The following is a 24329-nucleotide window of genomic DNA, read 5'->3' as shown; positions in this document are numbered from 1 at the left end:
GGATGGCCAAACTTTGCTCATGATCCTTTAAGCCTCCCACCCCTGAGAGTGAGAGGACAACGTGAATGTCTTCATACCCATGAAGGAACACTCACTGGGTGTGGTGTTGCTGGAGGCCAGAGGACGTGGTTATGCTGGTCTTTGATCAGAGATACAAAGTTCTTACAGATAGCCCAGTAGTGGGAAGAAACATACAGAAGTCTGAAAGGTCAAATGATCTATTTAGAGTCTTGTCAACAATAAGTTGCCAGAGATGAAGGGGTACAGGTCTCTCAGCATTCCCTGTATAAACTATGACCTCTCTTCAGTCTCTCTCTCTCTCTCTCTGTCTCTCTCTCTCTCTCTCTCTCTCTGTCTCTGTCTCTGTCTCTCTCTCTCTTCTCTCTCTACTATGAAGAATGGGGAGTAAGAAGCTTCCGGTCGATCATGTCTGCCTTATCACCAGGGCAGGTCTGCCTGTGTCAAGTACCCTGCTTGTGTTTAATTTGTACCCACTACTTTTACAACTTAAGAGTAAAGAAAACAACCTGTGACTTGGAAACCGTATGTCCTGACACATTAAGCTGCATAGAGTCTGTAGGTGACAGAATGGAGCCTCTGTGGCCTCTGGGGGTGTTGTCTGTTCCTTCTTTGTGGAATGATGTTCTTTGTCTCCTCATCTAGACAAACTCTTTATCTATTTAACAAATATTCAGGGTCTACTCTAGACCCTATCCTGCTTTAAGTTCCTGGGAGATGATGAGGAACAGGGCACAGTGTGGGCGCTCTTGGAGCAACACTCTGATAATGTCAGAGTTGCTCTGCAAGATGCAAGAAGCATCACCTTCTCCAGAGACTGGACTCCTCCACTCCCCCTCTGGTTGGTTACACTTCCCCTTAATGTCTAATACTTTTTGCATACAGGTTTTGCTTACTTAATTATTTACATTTACTGGTAGATGCCTGTCTGTCCTTAATGAATGACCACTTTAAGAAGGCAGGGCCTCGTTGATTCTGCCCACTGCTATATTCCAGAGCCCATCCGCCCATTTTTTTGGCTTCCATGAATGCTCGCTGAGTGTATCTAGTTGCATGCTTTCCCTAAAGGTGGGAGAATTTGAAAATATTTCAGCCAAAAGGTGGCACTGTAGGGAAGTAAAAGAAGCTTCTAACTGGCCAACTCCACAGTTCCTGAGGGTTCTTGCTGGTCCTAGTCACAGGCTAATGTTAGTGTAGTTATTAACCAGGAGTAAGGCATTCCTGGCCTTGTAGATGCTTTTATGCTGACATATAGCTGAAATCTCTTAAGAGGATCAATGAATGTAAAGATCTTGCATTTACTAGGAATATTACCATTTCTGTGACTGTTAAAGGGACTTTCAAATTGATATACCTGAAATCCTAATTACTCTGAAGCATGTATTTATTAACCATTACTAGGACTAATCTAATAGGATAAGGGCATGTAGGATTTTCCTGTTTCTGTGGTTGTATAGAAAATGAAAAATATGAAATTATTACATTTCGCTGCTAAATTATTTCCCAAATTCCAGCACCTTCTTATGAAACATTCTCAGAGTTTGCTAAGCTCTTCAGGACAAAAATGATGTAATAACTGACAGCCTCTTCAAAGGCTTCAGGAGCAAAGTCACAGAGTGTAGCCAGGCAACCCCAAGATAAAATCTACTCATGATGCAGGCCATAAATAATGAATGGTGGTTTTCATATTTTAGCGTAGGCCACCTGGGTGCCTGTGGTGCCCAAGGCTAGTCACCAACTTTAGCACTGTACCTCCCCCACAAATTCATGATCTTTTCCCCCCTATGTGTTTATTTTACAACAAAACAAATGTATATTTTCTGTTATTTTCATATGAAATCTCACCTTTGCGTGTGCATGCATTTGCATGTGTGTGTGTGTGTGTGTGTGTGTGTGTGTGTGTGATGGGAGGATGCTGGTAAAATACAATTCATTTGAAAGCAGTATTTGTTTTGTAGTCCACTTTACAGATGAAATACGGGGCCATTGCCTTGAGGTCTACTAACTAGTTGGAAAGAAACTGTACACACCTGTTGGGTGGCTGGCTTTTGGAAGTTCTTGAGGAGCAGACACCAAATCAGCAATCACCTTCCGATTTGGGATCCGTATTATATCATACATTATAATAAAGGCCATGATGTGAATTTTCTGCAGACCCAACAGAAAGTTTGAACAGATGTCAGAGAGAGTGGATTTCATCGCTGATTATTCCGTGGAGACTTTCTGGGGTGACTTCCTAGCAGAAAAGAACAAAAGTACGTCTCCTACAAATCCTTAGAGACTGTCTGGGTCTTTAAAGTTTGAGGGCCTGGAAAATACTGCAGCTGTAAATTTTAAATTGTTAGTCTTAAAAAAAGTGTAGCCTCATAATCCTGAGTGACCTCTTGGTAGTTAGTTATAGAAGGCTGGCTCTAAGCACCACCCATGCATACCAAAATCTGAGGGCCTCCAAACGCTTTATAGAAAAAAGCACAGTACTTGTATGTGACCTATTCACATTTTCTTGCCTTAATTTCAAAATTACTTCTCATATCTAAAATGCTACAAATCATATATATTATATTGCATTATTTAAAAATAATGACAAGCAGAAGCTTGTACCTATTCAGTGCAGACATAGTTCTCTTTAAAATAAAATTTAAAAACGCAACTGGTGGTTTTTAGCTATAGGTGCTTTGATCCTGTCCCCATGTTTTCTTAAGTATAAAAGCCAGATCCTGTGTGGCCCTTAACAGAATTAGTTTACAGATGGGTACTTCCCCTTAAAGAAACAATGACAATTATTATGAGAACACAGCAATGTATGCTTCAAAATACAACACCAGCACACAGTAAGGAAAACACATCATCAGCGTGAGAAGGCATCCACTTTCCCTTGGCAAGGGGCACCACATTCTCCACAGGCTGAGTGGCGCCAATGGATTTTGGCAAGATTCACTGGAGGAAGAAAATGCCAGGTTGACAACTTTCATTTTCCCCTGTGGAGACACCACTCTGTAAAGTTAGCTTGTGGACAATAGCTGCCCTGAACACCCTTTAAAGATGCTCACAGAACACCTGAGGGGTGGGGCTGAAAGAAAGCAGCGCCTGTTGGGTTGATAGAGGAAATTAACATTCGGGGTGGAGATTACTTTTCTCTTTACAGATGCTAACACATATAGATATATACATATAGACTAACATATAGATACACACATAGAACATACACACATAACATATATATGAATGTGTCAAGTAGTATATCCCATGCTATTGCCAGCATATCCTGTGAAAGAGAAGCTCATGATAATTCAGAGATGGGTGCTGATGACTAACAGACGTTTTATAGTGTGCACGTGCTGGAGTGGGGCGTCTGGAAGACTTGCCTTTAGGTCTCTTGAATATTTGCTAGTCCATGAGAGGTGATTTGGGAAAGTGCTGAAAGAGCATTTGACGTCAGAAAGGAGCAGACCCTCTGGAGTCTGAAGAGACAGACAATTGAAGATGCTCCAGTCAGGGGCGGAGGAGGGGGTGGGTGAGTCATGCTGAGTTTTGTGTCTGTGGGAGTGCTTTCAGATGTTGAACCTACCCTCCTGCCATAGCAACAGAATCCCTTCTTCCTAGTGGACAGTGGGAGAAGCAGGTATGATGTCCTGGAAGCTGGCTGACTCTGTGGTTCCCGAATCCCCAAAATAGTGTTTTTTTCTGAATGACATTGTCAATCAATTGCAGCACTAAACCAGATTCAAAAAATATGCAATGTGGCTGAAGAGATGGCTCAGCAGTTAGGAGCACTTGCTACTTTTTCAGAAGACCCAGGCTTGGTTTCCAGCACACATATAACAGCTTACAACCTCTCATAACATTCGTTCCAATGGGTGTGGTGCCATCTTCTAGCCTTCTCGGGCACCAGGCATGCACGTGGTACACATACATACATGCAGCAAACTGCTCATATACCTAAAATAAAAAATAAAAGTAAATCTTTACACACACACACACACACACACACACACACACACACACACACACGCTACGAATCCTGGTTTCTTTAAGCACTGTGTATACATTTTCTTTATGCAGGTAGCACTCTGTATTAGGTGGGTTTTACTGTTTTACTTTTTTTTTCCCTAAATGAAACAATCAAAATCCAAAATCATCAGTAATAATCAGATGAAGGCAACATTCACCAGTCAAGGTCCAGACATGATCTTCCTCCCTTCTTTGTGCTAAACTTGCAGCCGAGGAGCATAACTATATGACTGGGAGTGCTGTGTAAGGTTAATCTTCTCAGTGTGGAAATCCAGGGGCACAGGGGACAAAAGCCGCCGGGCAAGTGAGATCTTGAAGAAGGAATCCTAAGTCCTTGAAAAATAAGCTGGTCTAGACAACAGGTCCTACTCCTCAAGGGCTGGGAGATGATGAGTGAAAAGGGCACTTGTAAAAATAGTTTTACTGGCTATTGATATTTATGTACCAGCCCATCTATGTGGCAATTCAGCCCCAGAGGGCAGATCTGGTTTGGTGATGATGGTGTGCAATATCCCCTTGGATGCATGCTTTCTGGTTTCTGATATATAAATGAAGTCAGTGAATGGCTCTCTAACTTGACTGTATACCTAAGCACCTGAGAACTTTAAAACTATATGTAGTATGGACCCATACCAGACTAATTAAGTCAAGGTTTCTGGGAGTGTGGAGATGCCTATTAGGATTTTTCACAAAGCTCTCCAGGCAATTCCAACTGTAGCCAGGATGGATTACCTCTATCAGACCTTGTCTAGAGTCCTGGAACTTGCTCTTCAGGGCAGATGTGGGAAGTCTAGTTGGTAGTCACTGTGGCAGAGAAAGCAGGAAGTGTATTTGGTAAGACCTCTGCCGGCCTTGCTGAGTCTCTGTAGGCATCTCAAAGTAGTGATTTCGAGGAAATGTAAGCAGTGGTTGGTACAAATGTAGACAGTGGTTGGTAAGGTAAAGCCATAAGGAACATGGAAAAAATTCAGAGAAAAAAAGATGCCTACCTTGACACAAAGTTATTTAAAACTAGGGATGCTTCTTTCTTCCTTTCTTAGGATCTAAGAACACAGTATAACACAGCACAATGCCCAGAGCATTTCTTGGTAGGGAAGCGGCTTTTCCTTTTCTCGGGCCTTACTTTGGGGCTCTTTCCTTTATGTGATGTTTCCTTATGATGCCAGCTCATCCAGATGGTCTAAGTTACCAGGCATCTTCTCAGGCTTTCCACTGTTTTTAAATTTCTCTGTATTAGGGAGTTGTGAAGGCACCTGAACTCAAGTTGGAACCTTACTGTGTCTCCAAAGAGACAGAACCGTTTATACGGTTGAAGTGACAGATGTTATTCAAGAACCAAGAACTGCCGGCTTCCCATTGATCCATCCCATTGGTCGACCCTTGCAGCCTTTACAACCACCACAGGCCGTGAGTACTGCTGGGGAGAGGAAGTCAAATGCTTCCTACCACTGGGATCTGACAGTCCTGAGTGGTCCTCAATCAATATATTAGTATCCATGATCACCTCTCTCCTGGTCCCAAGAGCTCTCCAGCACACACAGCAAAGACTCCATTCTTAAATGTGAAACCAGAGACTAGCTCACACAGGAGTCTCCCATCTAGAACCAGATTTGACTAGGTCTTATCTCTCAAGAGAATACCAATAAGCAAGAAACAAAGTCATGATAAAACCATAGTTCCCTGAAGTACCCAACATAGGTGCAAATCTGAATCTCCACGCTTACTCTGAAAAAAGACCCAAGATCACCCAGAACCTGTTCAGAGTGGCAACTTCTCATTAGGTTAGACGTGGGCAAGGTTCTGGATGAATTTGGCTTCTAGGTCAACACCAGCGAGTAGTGTAAACATAGCCGAGGTGATATACCCGCCACGGCATCCAAGCTCTTAGCTATTCTGCCAGGTTTGTACATTTTCCCTTAGGTGTTAAGTATTAGGCTCATGGCCACTGAGCGAGGATGGGATGGCAAGATGCACATGCAGCGACTGTGTGAAGAGCTGCTGGTCTGCGAGGCCAACAGCTGCAGTGGCGTCCAGCGCTAGTCCAGTGCGAGCCAAGACCACACAGCCCACCCGGCGGGGCCTCCTGCTGAGCGCAGGGTGCTGCGGGGACGCGCCCCATGCCTGCGAGCTGCGCCTACTTCTCCAGGCACGCAGGGGCGGGCTCGGCGCCGCTCGGAGCTGCCTTCCCATTGGTCCAGGGACATGCCGGTCCGGGAGTGAGCGTTTGCAAAGTTTCATTGAAGGAGGAGAAGCGCGCGCCCTCCGGGGAGCCGGGGCTGCGTGGCTCCGGAGAGGCTGCTCCACCGCGGGTTGGGGACGCGGGGGTATCTGCACGGCTCCTGGGCTTTCTTTTCTCACTGAAGTCGCGGCCGTGGCGCCGCGCACTGCGTGACTGGGTCTTGGTTGCCTGTCCAGGCTCGCGCGGGCGGTTCCTCGCGGTGAGGATTGGACTCGCATCCCCGCAGGCTGGCAGCGCGACCCCGGCGTGTCGGGGATGGTTCTGCGCGCCCCACAGCTGGCTCCCGGCTCTCCCTGGCCTGAAGCTGGGGGGCGCTGAGGCTGAGCGGAGCAGCGGCTCAGCGATCCGCCCCGAGGCCCGGGCTGCAGGACGCGGCTTCCAGAAAGCCGGGCCGTCTTTAGCGCACCGGGAGCGCCACGGTCCGTGTGGACATCGGAGACCCGGCTGTGCCGCCCGGACACGCTGCTCGGCAAAAACTCCTGGCCATCCTTGAACGCCGCCTCCTGAGTAGGCAGAGGACAGCTAGCTTCCTTCATTCCCGCTCCTCGCCGCCCCCATCCCTCACCACTCCCAGAGTGTCCCTCCCTTGGCTCCTTCCCAGGCGACCCCTGAAGCAGCTGCGGCTGGATTGCACACTTCATGGGCGGGCCGCAGGGGCTCGGGCGCCTGGCTAGGTGGCTGCCGAGAGCCCCGTGAGCCGCGGGTCCAGCCCGTCGAGCGCGCCCTCGGGGCGGAGAGCGCCGCGCCAGCCGAGGCGATGCCAGGGTGGCTACGAGCCGCCGGCCTCACGAGGCCCTAGGAAGGCATGGGCCTGACATCCCAACTCTAGGGACCCCCGAGCTTCGCCCCACTGCTCGGACTAGCAAGGACCCACGACACGATGGCTTCGGAAGTGGTGTGCGGACTGGTCTTCAGGCTGCTGCTCCCCATCTGCCTGGCAGTAGGTGAGTGTGGTGTGCTCACGGAGGTGACTAAAGAAGACGGAGAGGGTCCAGAGCTCTGGGATTCAGTTCTGAGAGCCGGCTGCGCAGTCTGTGTGGCAGGGGCTTCAGATATGCGTTGTCGGGAGTGTGACAGCCCTGCGCTCTAACTTGGCGATCTAGGGCGCAGGATCAGGGTCTTTTTTAGACAGTTGGGGTAGCCAGGATTGGCACTCAGTGGGGACCCGTTCAGTTGAATTTAGTCTCTCGTGGACTTCCTGTAGAGGAGTACTGACGTGTATATAAAGGATGATGGTGGGGCTGGGAAGTGATTGTAGACCAACGATTGAACTTTGTTAGAACACTACCCCCACCACCAGCACCGCCAGCACCGCCCGCATCAGCAGCTCCAGCACCAGCATCACCACCCTGCGAGCTTCCCCAGACGCTCAGCACGTTGTGCAACCAGAAGGGGCTCAGGACGTCTCTCCTTCAGCCCTATGCTCCAGCAACCAAATAGGAAGAAGTGAACGATTCCAATAGCAGTAAAAAGACAAGGAGACACCAGGCAGGAGGAGCTGCCTTGATGATTCTCTATGCTACCTCCACAACAGCCTCTATTTACAAGGAAAGGGGCTGGATGCCGAGGCTGTAGAGTACCACCAGACCAAACCCCACACTTGCCTTGCCAGCTTTCTCCAGATGTTTAAAGGATTAGAAAATGGGATCTAAAGTCACTCATTGGGACAGACCAGACTAAGAAAGTCCCTTGGGGAGCCTCAGTGATTCTCCCAAGGAGCACCTCCTCCTTCTCCTAGGTGCCTCTAGGGAGTTAGGAGAAGGTGTCAGGTCTGAAGATCACCGCAGCTGTAGGAGGGCAGGAGTCTGCAAGTTTTTGCACCGAGTGTCACATTCAATCCTGGTGCTAACAATGACAGAACTCCAAAGCCCAGGCTTTCTCTCTACCCCTGCCAGAGCTAGAAAATACAATGCAATACCAAGTTGTGTTTACAAAGAGATCCTTGCCTTCCCACAAAAGGCAACTCGCTTTTTGTTTGTTGGATTTGTTTTTGTATCTTGACAAGAGTTAGGGGACTGGGAATTACATTGATGTTATCTGTTCAGGTCATTGAAAGGGAGTTCTGGAGTTTGGATGTCTACAGGAGTCACAGCTTTAGCCAGAAGCCTCGGAGACACTTAGGTACCAGAAACCAGGGGCTCTGGGGGAGGAGTAAGCAGAAAGAGGCATAGCAAGCACCATGTGCTTCTAGAAGAGAAGCAGCCAGGCCGACAGGCTGGCATTGACCTGGACTGTGAATTTCCAGGTTCCAAGCAGGGCGATTTGGGCAGTCATCATTGTTCCGGTGTGCTGGAGGAGTGTGGCTTCCTGGAAGACCACGGGAACTTCTCTCTCTCTCTCTCTCCTAGTTTTGAAAGCAATTTTGAAAAGGTTTCTTTAGGAGCATGGCACACAGGTGGTGGCACTGTCTCCGTCTCCTGTCTTGATATCCCTAACTAGCACCTTGTGGGTTGGGTTTGTTCATTGGGAGTAAGTTAGGTCTCAAGTTCACCAGGCACTTTCAGTTTGTTAAGGGGAGGCTCCTTGGGTCAGAAGCCCCCCCCCCCCCCCCCAGTGCATAGCCTTTTCGCCTCCCCCAGTGCACACCCCCAGCTCCATCTCTGTCTTCACCTACTGCTCTGGGTTGTCTAAGCCCTTGCCTAGGGCAGCAGTTTTGCATTGACTGTTGGAAGAATTAAACAGGTGGCCACCTACAGCCCTCTGGGGCCACTGTGTGAAGTGACAGCAGGGAGTGGTCCCTCAACTGACTGTCATCTTATCCAGGGTTGGGGCTTCTGTAGGACTCCGCTCACTGCTCCCCTTTCTCCAAGTCACAGTGGCTGTGTAGGAGTATTTCCTCTAGACACTGATGATGCACTACTGAAGCCCTTTAGAGGGACAGATGCACTCAGCCATCTAGAGGGAAGTACTATGAGTCCAGAGGCACCAGGAGGCCTGGGGCAAAGCAAGGGCCCTGCTCCAAAGCCGTGGTCCCAGCTCCATCATGCCTATTGCTTCCACAGCCCCTCCCCGCAGTGCCCCTATGTGTAAGCTTGAGCCAAGGGGCTGGCTCCATCTCAGGATGCAGATGGAGTCTGCTCTGAGGTTAGGACTTTCTTGGGAGGAGCTGGACTTGCAGGGCCACAAGAATAGGATTCCCTGGCCCCATCCCTCTTCCTTGCAAGTTTCCTGGACAGCTGAGTCAGTCCAAGGGACTATGGGGGGCACCTCCCCTGTTTTACTCTGCACTCCCACACCTCTGTGAGTTAAGGAGATGTGGGAGCATGCTGATGTATTTGTGGATATATGAGTATGTAAGAGTGTATGCTTAGTGTGTGAATACACGTGGATATGTGTTGTGTGAGAGTGTCAGATAATATGAATTAACCCCCCCCATGTGTGTGTGTGTGTGTGTGTGTGTGTGTGTGTGTGTGTGTTTGGTATTAGGTATTGGTGCCCTCAGCTCAGCCTATAATGTGTGACTTCTCCCAAAGTCTAATGTTGGAAGAGGGGAGAGAAGTCACTCGATGGAGAGAGAAGAGCTTCTGGGGAGACTCACACCACGAATCCCTTGCTCGTTGGCTGTTATTTAGGAAAGATGACCCAGGTCCTGAGATGCATGGTACCTTGAATCACTACCCTCTTAGGAAAATTGGGTAGAAATCACCTTATTTCAACACTTGGTTTCCTTCTACAGGAAATCGAGATTTTCAAGGTTATTGAGAGTTTTTAGGTCTACTTGTTCCCAAGGTGCCACTAAATCAAATGTTCAGATTTCCCTAATATCCTGGGCATGGAGATCACAGTGACCTGCTTGCCATTAGAATCGATTTTGCATTTTCTCCATCTATTTTTATATCTGGGCAAGGCAGCCTTCAAAGCCTAGCCTTTATAGACACTCACATATATTTCCGTTAAACCTTTTTCTTTCACAGGATGTTGACATTTTCCTGTAAAAGTGCCCTACCCTTTTCAACTAATGAGTGATATTGAAAATGAACTGCCTTTGTGTTTAGCCCAATGTTTAAGTTTTTATTTTTTTAAATTGAAGGAATTAAAAGGAAAGTGGTAAGTGATGACGGGTTTCTTGTGTGCAGGTGTTGTATGTTAGCGAATAAACCAGACTATACTAGAATATGCTGTTTGCCATCCACAATGAACCTCTGTTGATAGATGTGTCCATCTCCATAGTCACCAGACATGTCAGATATTTCCAGAATAATCTATGGCCACTTGCTAGCCACTTGATTTCTTTTATTTGCATAATATAAAAAAAGAACCACCAAACTCTTTTATAATACACAATCTATAGTAATTGTAGTAATAGCTGAGCATTGACAAGTCCTTTACATATATATTTTATGCTTATTTTCTTTCAGTATGATTCCAATTTCCAACTTAAGCCTTTTATTTTCCTTCTGGTACTGAAGACTGTTTCCAGGGCCTTGCATATTCTAAGTGCTGAAGTACTGTGCTATATACTTTAGCCTTCTCACTTACCTTGAGGTAGATGACTTGAGGTTATCCCAAGATCAGGAGGGATTAGGATGTGGCCTACTTTGGTTTCTGTTACTGTGATAAACTCCATGACCCAATGCAACTTGGAGGAGGAAAAGGTTTATTTGGCTTACAGGTTAAAATCTGTCATAGAAGGAAGTCAAGACAAGAACCCAAAACAAGAACCTAGAAGTAGGAACTGAATCAGAGACCACGGAGGAACAATTCTTACTGTCTTGTGCCCACTGGCTTGCTTAGCTACCTTTCTTAGACAGCCCAGGCTCACCTGTTCTGGGGATGGTACCACCCACAGTGGGCTGGACCTTTCCAAATTAGTTATCAATTACAAAAATATCTCACAGACAAGGCATAAATTAGCCATTAAGAAAATGCGTCACAGACAAGGCCACAAGCCAGTCTGGTAGAGGCAAATCCCTTTTCCCCAGGTGTATCTAGGTTTGTGTCAAGTCGACAAAAACTAACAGCTGGATTAAACCTGGGGCTCCTTTTGATATATGTGTATCTATGGTTTTTAAGGTTTCTTTCTATAGCAAATTTTCACTGTTAGATATCATTTTGAAATCACACTGTACATAATCCAAAAATTGCAAAAGAAGCTATTTTTTTTATTTGATCTTTAGGATCTTTAGTGATTCATACTGGTCTCCAGATTGCTGCTATCATAGCCCTCAGGGGCAGGGAGTTTTAGCTGCTGAAGGATTCATCAAAAGCATTTAAAATACCTTTGATTTTGGTCACATCTTCTCAGCCTGTTTATTATTGTTAATTACTCCTAGAAATAAAAGAGCTTAGATCAGTGATTTTCAACCTTCGTAATGCTGTGATCCTTTAATACAGTCCCTCATGCTGTGGTGACTCCCAGCCATATCTTCATTGTTACTTGAAGATATATTACTTCATAACTGTAATTTTGCTACTGCGATGAATCTTAATGTAAGTATCTCTGTTTTCCAATGGTCTCAGGCGACTGCCGTGAGAGGGTCATTCAATTCTCATGGGTCGAGACCCACAGGTTGAGACCCACTGGCTTTGACACTTGCAGTTAATTCTAGAACAAAATATTTCAACTCAGATGAGCATGAGTGACTGTCACTGGAGATGTGGGGGCTGGAGTTCCGTGTAGGTACCTTGCTTTGCAGGAAGTGTGTTTAATTATAGATTGAGATTAGCATATTGCCTTGGACTTCACTTTTGCTGGAGGACATGTTGCCAGCTGATCATGCCCTGCCTGTGGCCTTTCTATATTATTCTAGGATCATTTTTGTTGTTTTTACTGGTTTCTTCCTCTCTCTTCCTGCAAACCAGAGTCGGGAGTACTGCCTTCTGGGTGAGAGTGTGCACAATCACCTGTACCATGCCTAATAAACTGAGGATGCTGCATTGCATTTGTGAAGCCAGTCAGGAGAACTGGCCTGCCTACTAAGAACTTCCAGACCAGCAGGTAGTGGTCTGGGCCACAGGGAGGCCACAGGAAGACTAGGATTCAGAGCAAAGCAACATAGCCCCTTTGTATTGTCAAGCCACAAAGATTAGTGTGTTTGTGACAGGCAGGTTTTTTTTTTTTTTTTTTTTTTTTTTTTTTTTAATAACCAGGGTTTTTCTCAACACAGTAATGTAGTGTTTTAGATATGATCCTCTTATTAAGTAATATAGTCTCTCTGTGATTGTTACTGTTTATTTTTGTCTTCATGGCCATATGTTCACAGTCCACTTGATGTGATTTTATTTTATTTTATTTTTTTAGTGTGACTCTTTCATTTGTGGTCTTTGAAGTTACATAGTGGTAATGTGTATATTATTATAAATTTTTGCATAAATATTCAGGAGAACTTAGCATAAGCATATCTAGACATTTAAGAGTAATTGATAGAGGCTGAAGAGATAATTCTGTGTTTAAGAGCACTTGCTGATCTTTTAGGGAACTAGAATTTGGTTCCTAGCACCCAGCATGGGACAGTTCACAACCACCTGTAAATACAGCTTCAGGGAGACCCAATACCCTCTTCTGGACTCCATGGGCACTGACACTCATTTGCACGCACGCGTGCACGCACACACACACACACACACACACACACACACACATAATTAAGAAGAAAATAAACCTTAGAAAAAGAGCAAGTAGTAACAATATGAGGAAACTATGTGTGCAATGTATGAGGCAACATTAAATTTTGTAAGATTGCAGATTAATGTGGGATCAAGCAAATAACATAAAGAAAATGTTCTATTTGGGATGAAGGCTAAAATGTGTTTGAAAAAATTTAAGAATTTTTTTTTTTGCAGGTCTTGGGGGGATGGGAGTGATTCCTTGGTGATTCAGAACACTTACTGCTCTTCCAGAGGAATTGGAATTTGGTTGCCAGCTCCCACATTAGGTGGCTTACAACCACAGTAACTCAAGCTACAAGGGGCCCAAGACCCTCTGCTAGCCTCCTCAGGCACACAGGCGTAGGCCCTGTACACACAGATACATTAAAAAAAAAATGTAAGTTTTGAAAAAAGAAATATCTAACTATCAGCATTGGTGTTTCTTACATTTCTCCGTGTCCACATGGTCATCAAATCCATCATGACAAGGTACAATCAAATAGAGGAGACCCAAGCATAAGCAGCCTGTGGGGAGAGCCACTGACTCGGGGCTTTGAACACTTCCAGACATCCTAAACTGTCCAGTGATTAAGGGTCCACACGTTTTGCTTAGCCTTGTGCTCAATATTTTGTGAGGCTAAGGTTTGCACCGGTTGAACATGTACTCCACCCCTGAGCCACACCTCTAGTCCTTTGCTATCAATAAATTATTTTTAAAATTTCAGAGCCATAACGCATTTTTAAAAATTTTTTTTCAAAGAGTTTTGCAACTGTGTTAGTTAGCTTCCTGTCTCACCCGAAATGACAAACTCACTTGGATTCTGTTTCCTGTCCTTGTTCAGCTGTTCCTGTGGCAGCAGGAAGCGTGGGCTGTCACATGATGCTCACCTCATGGTGGCTAGTTAACAGACAGAGGGAGAGGGAGGAGCAGGGTTCCTGTATCCCTCACAAAGACATGGTCCCAGTGACCTAACTTCCTCCAACTAGGCCCACACCTCTTACGTATCCTTCTACCGCCTCCAGTTATTCCACAGGCTGGGGGGCCAAGCCTTCAATATCTAGACCTTTGGGGGAACATTCTAGAACCAAAGTGTAGTATAGTACACAGTTTACTAGTTTAAGGTGTCTTCAATGTCTCCTCCGTGATACCCAGTTCTTTCCCTTCCCTTTGCAGTAGGATGGTAAAGCTTTGTGGTTATTACCTGCTGGCTTGAAAATTCTGCATTGGAAACAGACCTGCATGAAAGTAGGATTCTGTGATGGACGGACACAGTGGCATGTTCTTGTATATGAATTTTCAAATCTGAAGTACATTTTATAAGAAAGAATTAAGCAAGTGTGTGTGTGTGTGTGTGTGTGTGTGTGTGTGTGTGTGTGTGTGTGTGTGTGTATTTTCAGCTGGTGAGTGCCTGGTGTGATTCTATCAGTCATCTGGGGGTTAAGAACTTTTCTAATACTTCCCTTAGGAAGTTATTGATTCCATGACTCAAACTGAGGTGACTGTCGGTCCCCATCCCCCCCACTCTCTGCCCCGTGTTGTTTCAAACTTGAAAGAATCCATCTTGGCTAACACCGAGCATTCCCCCTGATCCTGCAGGCTTCTCTGCTGTGTGCATGTTCTAGAGCAAGTGGGCAATTCCAGGTGGCTCTTGGCTCCTTGACCAGCGCATTTACAAAGAGCCTGTTGTCACTACTGCTTGGCAAACGCAAATCCCACCCACCAAGTGCCTGGATCAGAAGTGTTGTTTAGGCATGCCATCCATCACTGTTTACATCCTGGTCCACAGGTGTGAACTACTCTGCGTCCTCTAAGTCCTGCCACAGCAGGCAGAGCCTCAAACGCTCTTAGCCTTCCCCTATCTTTACCATGTGTAGAGCTGATGTATATATATCCCATGAATTACCCAAAGCCCCCCAGTTGCCTTTCTCCAGAGGAGCAGATTTGCAACTTCTCTTGGGGCTCGGGTCTACTTTTGCACGAACCGTAGTCAAATCAGGCAGATCACTGCTGTTTTCCCCCACCTCCAATATGGCTGTCCTGTGAGCCCCGGAAACTCTCACTCCCGCCATTACTGACCAGGCTCTTTTCTCTGGTTGATAGGTTGTTCTTTTGCTTCTGTTCCTTGTGTCGAACGGGTTTCCCAGTGTAATGGGGCTTATCCAAAGCCAGCATTATTCCTCTCAAATGGGAACGGAGAAGTCTGGAGTAGATAACAAACTTGGAAGACATAGGACCCCATTTCACCCAATCTGTACACCACAAATTAGAGAGGGAGTGATTGACTCTGAGTTGGGGATGCTTCACTGTATCAGGCACGGTTGGGTTCAGGGGGCAGTGCCAAAAGGCTGCACTTAGCCACGGAAGGCCAGGTGCATTATTTCTGTTGATGGAGAATGGAGGCAAATGGGAATGGGGGACAGAGGTCTACAGCAGCCATTGGTTATGGTGTCTTCTAAGTGAATTAGACAGATATCTTCTGAATCTTGACTTGGTCTGTATTAAGGGGAGGATATCTTGTTCACGTGAGAAGTCTAGCTTCTTTGAATCACCAAAACAGAGTCAGAGCTGCAGCCAGTTCCCAGGCATGAGCGATTCACACATCCAAAACTGCTTAAAGGGCTAGGAGGGATCTTGCTGGGAGCCAGTTACAATTGCATTTTGCCTTTCTTACCTTTAAAAAAGAGCTCTCTTCATTTCGAGGGCAAATGTTTGTTCAGGGATGAAATGACTACTCGTTGTCCGTATATCAGTGTGAGTTATTTTCTTTCTATCACCTAGATGCACTTCAGATGAGTGGGTAAGAGAGCTCTAAGAGGTGAATATGGGATAATTTATGTATCAGGGCACTATTGGGGGTCATATATTACTGGGGCTCATTATGAAGACCTCCAGCAGAGAAAGTGGCAAACCTTTCCTAGGACTGGATCTACATTCAGGAAATCAAACACATGAGTCATTATTGCACATGGTTTCTGACTTTTATCAGAATTTCAGATTTCTTTGAAATTATTCTGCATAGGCTAAAAGGCTGGATTGTATGACCACACATCTGGCTTTTTCATGCAGATGTGTGAGCTTAATCAAGTCATAGGACATCTCTGCTCTTTGGATATTTTGTCTGCAAAATGAATGGATGATAACTGTAACACGAATTGCTAAATGTTCTTATTAATAAAAAAAACAATGGAGCCAGATATTGGGGTGAAAGCTGAAAGATCAGAGAAACAGAACAAGCCACAGCCAACCTCACTTCACCAACTCCTCAGCAGATCCTGTTTCCATGAATCCTCAGACTGAAAGCCTCTGAGTCCTCATCCCTGAGGGTCTTAGTTGAACTGCTGCTCAGTTCCTGTCTCCTCACGCCTTATATACCGTTCTCCACCCAGCCATATCACTTCCTGGGATTAAAGGCTTGTGTACTTTCCAAGTAAAGGCATGAGATCTTAAGTGCTGGGATTAAAGGCATGTGCCACCACTGCCTGACTCTGTTCCCAGTATGTCCTTGAACTCACAGAGATCCAGAAGGATCTCTGCCTCCTAAGTGATAGGATTAAGGGTGTGTGCCACCACTGTCTGGCCTCTATGTCTAATCTAGTGTCTGGCTCTGTCCTCTGATCCCCAAGTAAGTTTATTAGGGAACACAATGTATCACCACAGATAACAGCATTAAGCTCCTAAGAATGCTTCAAGTTTTTGATGGCACTGAATGTCAAGGGCTTTGAATGGTGCCCTCATGTAATGGCTCTTAATATTCTAGACTGAAGCGAGTCATTGTTATAAGTTAAGGAAATGTGTTGGCTGGTTTGAAGACCTGCTCCCCAAGAGCAATGCAGTTTCATGGACAGACAACTTAGAGTTCCAGTCAACATTTATGACAGTTACAGAGCATAAATAAAGTTTGGAACATAAGCTATTGAAAGTTGAGCCTGGTGCTGGCCCATACCCGCTCCCAGTAAGATCCACTGGAAGATCCCATGGCTTTGTTCATTGTTACCTTGGATACAATTGGCAACGGTAACATCCTTTTCTCTTTCTTTAAAACTCCCAGACAAAACACATTACATGGTCCCCACCGCCTCCCCTGGTGCCTTGTTCACATTCATTACAGTGTTGTGTTTTTAGAACTATACTTTCATGCACTGTCAAGTTCAAGGACTTGTGGTCCTTGTTAGCATCCAGGTATTAAATGACCTAATATGTAGCAGACATTTAGGCTGTCTTTTGAGTTGTAGCTTTAATAACTGAAAAGATTATGTGAGATTATACCCAGGCAGCTGGCCATCAAGGGCTCTAAGAGAGTGAACCCTCAGTCTCATTTTATTTCTCTTGCCTATATCCAAAATATGGATCTAGAGATATAGTCTAGCATCTCCTACTTAATAGTTTCTGAGTTCCTGACTATAAAATTCACAACAGGCTAATTTATGTTCTGTATCTTTCATAAATGAGAATATTATTGTGGTGGCAACTAATATCTGCTACCTGCTGTGCAAGAGACAGAGAAGGAAAAACCCAGCTGATAATGTGAAGTTTGACCGGAGTAGCATCCTTGAAGTGCATATTATTTTTTAAAATGCTTTCAGCTCTTCTGGATCCACATACATCGATCTGTTTTCTCTTGTGGTCAAATCCTTTCGGTCAGCAGTTTTGGCCGCAGGTAGAGAAAAGGAGGAAGAAGGCAGAGTTTTAACAAGCTGGTGATTTTTTTTTTTTATTAAAACCAAAACACAATGGAAATGAGTTAGAGTTATGTGCAAGATTGAATGGTCTCACCTCTTTTTTTCTGCTTCCCCAGACTGCACCTGCTTGCTTCCTGCAGCTGGCTCTGACCTTGCAGAGGGAATGCAGTCCTTGGGGAAGGGTCCTGCTCGGGTGGTCTAATGAGCAAGTCTGGATCTGGTTAATAGTGAGCCATGTGACTTTGTCCCCTACTCCTCAATGGCTTCATCTATGGATTATGTCATGAGTCTCACAGTATGATTTCTGCTCAGCACTTTGGAATGGGAAGGGTGTGACTGGAAATTACCATTCCCGCTTCAGTTCAAGTGGTTGTGTTCTGCTAAGGGCCATCTTACCTTCACTGCCCTTAAAGCAAGGCTGGGGACTGCTGGTGATTTATTTTTAATCATGTAGCTACTTGAGTGAGGATTTTACAGATCCGTTTCTAAAGGAGAGACATTCTGGTTTCGGCTTTTAGTTTTGATGGTCTTAAGTCATATGGCTTATGCGGCGTTACCAATAGTGGCTGAACGTGCAACAAACTGCAGGAACACCTTTGATTTTAAATCAGTAGCATGCATCTTTGCAGACGAAAAGGACTTTCACCATCCACAGCTAGGGTTATACAAAGAAAAAAAACCAAACTGTTGTAGCAGTAACTGAGGCTGAGTGATCTTGTAGAGGTAGACTTATCTAAGAAAGACTTGAATGAAGAAAGGATATTTTTGAGTAAAATTCGGGATTTAATCAATGTGACATATCACAATGACACCACAGACTTTGGGATCTTTGCTAGGTAAGTCTGTCACCCTAGAAGTGTTTCGAAGGCTACACAGACTCTGCAGAAGTGTCTGGAGTGTGAGCTCTCTGTCCTTTAAAGCCCCACCTCCCTTCCCTCCCCACTTTCAAACTAAATCTAAGCACTCGCTCACACTGGGCTCATCTGTACTTCTCCCATCGGATTTGATGCCCAAAGTCTATCTATCTAGCTGCTAAGCAGCAGAACCTTCATAGCTAGTGCCAGTACTGCCACTTGCCTGCCAGGCAGCCCTGCTGTGGCACACGGCTCTGGCCACCCATTTTCAGCCAGGAGAGAGGATTACAGATCAGATTACAAGAGTGTGGAAAGAGGGCTTGCCAGAACATGGAGATGTTTTCTTGTGAATCGGTATTTTCCTGAGATCTCCAGTTCCCTAGGACTGTTCATTAGTAACCTCAAACCCATTTAGTAATAAATAATATTTAAAGCAGCATCACCTTGGCTCTTGCATTTCTTAGGAGCCACATGGATGGCTTTCATCAGTGGTGTTCCTGCCTAACTACACTCTCCTCACCCAGCTCTTCCCTGGACTTCAGTTAGAAATGTTTGATGCTATTTTCACACCAGCCATACTCAGCTGGTTGTATCTCAATACCCAGGAGGCTGAGGTAGGAGGGTGGTGGATTCAAGACCAGTCCTGAGTTAGACAGTATATCTTGTCTCAGTTACACACACAAACATATACTGTATATACTATACACATACATATGGACTAAGGATGCACCTCTGTGGTAGAGTACTACTGTGTCCACCATGTGCAAGAGACTAACCTTGATAGCCCGAACTGCAAACAAATAAGCAAACCAAAACCAAACCAAACACAAATGTTGATATACCAGTTTTTTCTCTTTTTCTTTCTTCCTTCCTTCCTTCTTTCCTTCCTTCCTTCCTTCCTTTCTTCTTTCCTTCTTTCTTTCTTTCTTTCTTTCTTTCTTTCTTTCTTTCTTTTTCTATATTGTTTGTTTGAAAGGATGGGACCCAGTCCTTACAAGCATTTGTTAAGTTGGATACAAGCCTGGTGCAGTGGCATGTACCCATCGTCCTAACCCTTGGTAGGGAGAGGCAGGATGATCGGGAATTGAATACTGTTACTTGGTAGGGGATGAATCTCAGATATGATCTGACCATTGCAACACTGGAATGCTCAAAGCCAATATAGCCCTACTTAGATTTTCGGGTTAGATGTAGTTCCGAAATGTATATTTTAGACGTAGTGCTGCTCTTTGGAGGAGGAATGCTGGCCATGCAAACCCTGGAGAGTCTGAAGTGAGAGTCACACTGTCACAGCCCTTAGTCGGTTTTAATATGCGTGGAACGTATTTTCTTAATCAAAATGTAATTGAAGTGAGGTTTGAATAGTCCGTCGGTAGTTTTGTTTCCTTGTGCCATTTTTAAAAATCATCCTCCGATCTGAATCAATTGTCCCTTCCCCCTCCTGAGATCTCTATACGTTTCCCGGCAGTCATCAAAAGCCTGCAGTAATGGGAGACTGCATGCGCCCAGCGCTTGCCTTAAATAGCATTTGCTTTTGTTTACTTCAGATGTCAAAGGAAAGGCATGCCTGACTTTTTCTTGATCCCTACCTCTCTCTTACCTTGGATGTTCCTGCTTTCTAGGTTTCTTTTTTGGCTGCCACCCCAAAAGGGTTGAACAATTTCGGAAAACTTCATGTGAACGTCTCTAAGTGTGATTACATTTCTCATTTGTGCATTTCCACTTCAGTTATTGGCACTTCATTTTCATCTCCTTCCTTAATAGAACCATAAGAGATGGCTTCGCTTGTCTAATTTTATTTTAATTTTTTCTCCTGGAAAGTTAAACCGCAGCGGGGGATCAGTTTGAAACAGTGCTTCTATAATTCTGTCTGTGGAGTCCGTAGCCTAGTGCTGATCCTAGTAGCCCAGTACTGACCCAGGTGTGTGAAGCCCAGTACTGACCCAGGAGTTAGTAGCTCAGTATTGATCCCTGTGGGTCAGCTATTGGCCATTCCTCCTGAGCAACTATTGCTAAGGACTCTGAAATTTATAGTGTTTGGAAGTGTTTTTCCTTTGTGTAGACTTTCAATATCTCCCTTAAATTGAAAGAAAAACTTGCTGACAACTCCCTATACGTATATAGTGTATTTTGGTGCTATCCACCCCGTTTATAATGCATTTTGGTGCTATCCACCTTGTTGCCTCTCTTCTTTGCCTTCTACGCCTGTTGCTCCCTTCCCTCCCAACAACCCCTCCTCCTGCTCTCCTGTATCTTTTTATATGTTGTCCACTGAGTTTAATTAGGATACTTACATGAGCTTGGGTGAAAGGTTATTTACTGGGCACGGGCAGTTTACCACTGCTTACACTCCTGTCGGAAATGACTCTCGCTCCCTAAAGAACCATGGCCTGCCAATAGCCCCCCAGCTATGGGTAGGGCCTCATGAACCCCCTGACCACCAATGATAGAATGTTGACCGGCTCCATCTTGTTCAGGTCTTATAGATGATCACTGCTGCTGTGAGGTCATGAGTACAGTGTCAGTGTCATGTCCAGAAGACAGCGTTTCCCAGGGCCCCTCTCTGTCTTCTAGCTCCTGATGCTTTCTGTCCCCTCTTCTGAGGTGGTCTCTGAAACTCAGAGGGTATGATGTAGATGCTCCATTTAGGGATGAACATTCAATAGATGTTTATTCCCAGCACTCTGACTAGTTAAGACTTTCTGCATTAACTACCACGCACTGTATAAAGAAACTTCTCTGACTAAAATGGAAAGCAACACTGATCTGTAAATACAAACAAAAAAAAACTTATAAGGAAGCTTGATAATATGTTCATTTAGCATAATAACAGTAATATTTCCCCTTAGAACCTATAATATCATGAGCTTTTGACGAGGATTATAGTAACAGGTATGAGTTCCTGTGGTGTGGGCCTCAAATCCAGGCAGAAAGTAGTTGGTTACCCTGGCAACAGTCATGCCACTATTACCTCGGTGGGCACATCTTGCCTGGCAGGTCAGTGTTATAGCATACAAGGCATAAAACTGGGTACCTGAAAGATAAACATTTCATATTCTCCCCCATGTGTGGATCCCGGTTGAGAATTTTTAGATTTGTGTAGAGGCTAGGAAGCTTAAAAGGTATCATGAGAGTTGGGGGAGGGAGATGATGCTTTAACAGGGACTGGAGAGGGGAACACCTGTGACTCTCAGTGTCCTGAGCTGTCACTTACGTCATTGAGAGAAGCAAAAAGTTTTATGATTACACATTTTGAAACGTGTCGGGGCTCATCATTCAGGGCCTAGGGCTCCAAAACTTGTTCACCAGCTGCTTGTTCTGACTAGAGCTCTGCCATGGGGTTTATATAAATACTGGATGAACTAGCACCATCAAAGCTTAGTGTCCAGGTTACTAGGTTCCAAGAGGCATGTCCTGTTTTCTTAAACCTGTCTGACCACAGAAGTCCCATTTGTCACCCTTGAGGCTCCTGTTTTAGGATCACGTACTGAAAAACTCTGGTCTTCTGGAATTGTGGGTAACTGGGAGGCCAATGAAATGGTCTTTCAGAAAAGCCCCAAATTTCTTGTGGCATGAATACGAAGCTGACTGACTTTGATTGATGGTCATTGTCATAGAGACCAGAAGAAAAAAAAAATATTTTGTCATTTTCTAATCCTGTTTGCTGACTTATTAGTATGATTTTTTTTTCTTATCTTAAAAAACCAAACAGATTGGTCAGAAAGGGAGAGAGACTGTTTTACGAAGGATGTATCCAACAACTCTAGAGTGCCTGGAAATGCCTGGGATGGGTATGATTCAACATCTGTAGGGTGCCTGAAGTGTCTGGGGTGGGTGTGAATTCAACATCTGTAAAGTGCTTGTAAGTGCCTGGGATGGGTGTGAATTCAACAGTGTAAGTGCCTGGGATGGGTGTCATCAGTTCAACAGCTGTAGAGTGCCTGTAAGGGCCTGGGGTGAGTGTGACAAATCTACATCTAGGAAGCATGGATGGACCAAACAGCAAGAATTAAACTGAGTCTGACTGCCGTGGCCCTGGGTTCTCACTGGACTCTGCAGGGCCCTCCCGAGGGCTTTTCTTTTAGTCGTCTGTGTAATTCACCTCTGAATGCAGGCTTCAGGGATCATTGTGACAGTTAAGTCAGGTACCATTCTTACGTCTTAAACCCTCCAGGATTTTCTCACTGTATCTAAGAAAACACTGCGTTGCTTTTGTGACTCAGATACGGAGACTTTTGCTCTGTCTGTTTGTTCTGATCATCAGCCTACTAGAGTTTTTGCTGAAATGTCACCCCAGCTTCCAGGCCTGCCTTTGCACTGCCCCAATACCAATCACTCTACTCACTCACAGTCCCAGCCTCTTCAGCACACATCGTGCCCAATTTCACCTGTCTCATTTCCTTCATACCCATGGGGTTGCTTGTTGCTGTCTGCCTTCCTTTTCTTTTTTTTCCCCAGGCTAATGTGTTTGTTCCCAGACTCCCAGAATCCAGTTTGTCTGCCCCCTGCTGTGTCTACAGCATCGCATGTGGGCCCAGGCAACAGTAAACACTCAACTCCTCAATTCAGTGCCTTTCATGCTCACACAGTAATGATGGGAATGGTACCTTCCTGGTCATTCCTCCCCTTCATTTAATTGAGGCTGAGGTTTTTTTTTTTTTTTTTTTTTTTCCACTTACAAAATAGAGGTGATAATACTATCTAAATTGTATGGTAGCTGGAGAGTTCTAAAAACAGTGTAGGGCTGGGGTAGTAGAAAAATTGCCCAACATGTCTTCAAGGTCTTCAGCATTACAAAAATGAATGAACTAACTAATGTATTTACTAATGTAACACTAATATGTTTTTCTGTTAAACAGTACCTGGCATATCATATGAATTTACTAAATACAGATCCTGTGAGGTTGACATTTAATTTAAGCAATATTTGATGTATAAAAAATGGTGTCTGGCTCTCTGATTGTTCCAGGCATGTCTGCTCCTTTGAAGTTGTTATCTACTAAGTTCAGACTTGAGAACTGCACAACTGAGTTAAAAAAAAAAAAAACCCACAAAAAGTTTTATATTGTTTAAGTAAGTTCATGATTTTGTGTATGACCAAATTCATAAGTACCATTGATCACTTGCAGTCCCAGGCCATGGATTGGACATGTCTGTCTGTCGGAAATCTTATCCCAGACCTTGTCATGCTCAGAGTGGTGACTGCTGATGGCGGTCATTGCACGAGTTAGAAGTGTTGTGGGGGATGGGACAAAGCGACCCAGAGACTCAGGCTGGCTATGAGATGAAGCTCTCCTGCTGTGTGGAAGGAGGCTGTTTGATAGGCTGAGGGAGGGTAGGATGACAGTCACCGTACTGGCTCCAGGAGCTCCGTCTGCTGTAATACAATGGCATGATCCTACTGGAGAGCAAGATAGAGCAAAGGCCCTACTGAGCAGGGGCAGAGCACCCCTTAACTCCCCAAATACCATCAGAAATGATTCAGTAGATAAAACTGTGCCCCCTAACCAGTGTTGACACCTCTGGGAATATCAAAACATGGGGACAAATATTCTAAACAAGAGTGGCCAGTGTTTGGGTGGACGACTATTTGGGTCAGTTTCTTATTGCTATCCCCCTACGGTGGGTAGGGAGATCGAGGAAATGGAGCTGTCACTTACCCATGCTCAATGTCTCAAGCACTTGACTGCTAAATTCAAGAGTAGTACAGGGCCTCGGGGGGTAGTTCAGTGTCAGAGCAAGAGAACATGTGTGATTGGCATGTACCAGGCAGACGCTTGCAACGTGCAGCTCATACAGTGCAACCATGTGTGTGGCCAGATAGAGCCATGGGGTGCCACAGCCCAGCCCCAAATCATGAATTAACTTAAAACATTATGTTTTCTTCTTCCATTTGCTTGTGCGACTTGACCGAATAGTACTTGAGCGTGAGCTTTGAA

At 45.0% G+C, this 24329-nt stretch overlaps 1 protein-coding gene across 1 annotated transcript in view; it reads left to right on the top strand.

Annotated features, from left to right (window-relative positions):
- Nucleotides 1–7014: 7014 nt before the first annotated feature.
- The window catches only part of Piezo2 (piezo type mechanosensitive ion channel component 2), a 405018-nt gene continuing 387703 nt past the window's right edge, over nt 7015–24329 (top strand). Inside the window, 1 exon segment of the mRNA XM_037197168.1 lies at nt 7015–7212. Coding sequence (XP_037053063.1) covers nt 7149–7212 — 64 coding nt within the window. The 5' untranslated portion in view covers nt 7015–7148.

This window comes from Peromyscus leucopus, chromosome 19, assembly GCF_004664715.2.
Source record: "Peromyscus leucopus breed LL Stock chromosome 19, UCI_PerLeu_2.1, whole genome shotgun sequence".
NCBI lineage: Eukaryota > Metazoa > Chordata > Mammalia > Rodentia > Cricetidae > Peromyscus > Peromyscus leucopus.
The sequence above is the reverse complement of the archived record's forward strand: the minus strand, read 5'-3'. Positions and strand labels throughout refer to the sequence as shown.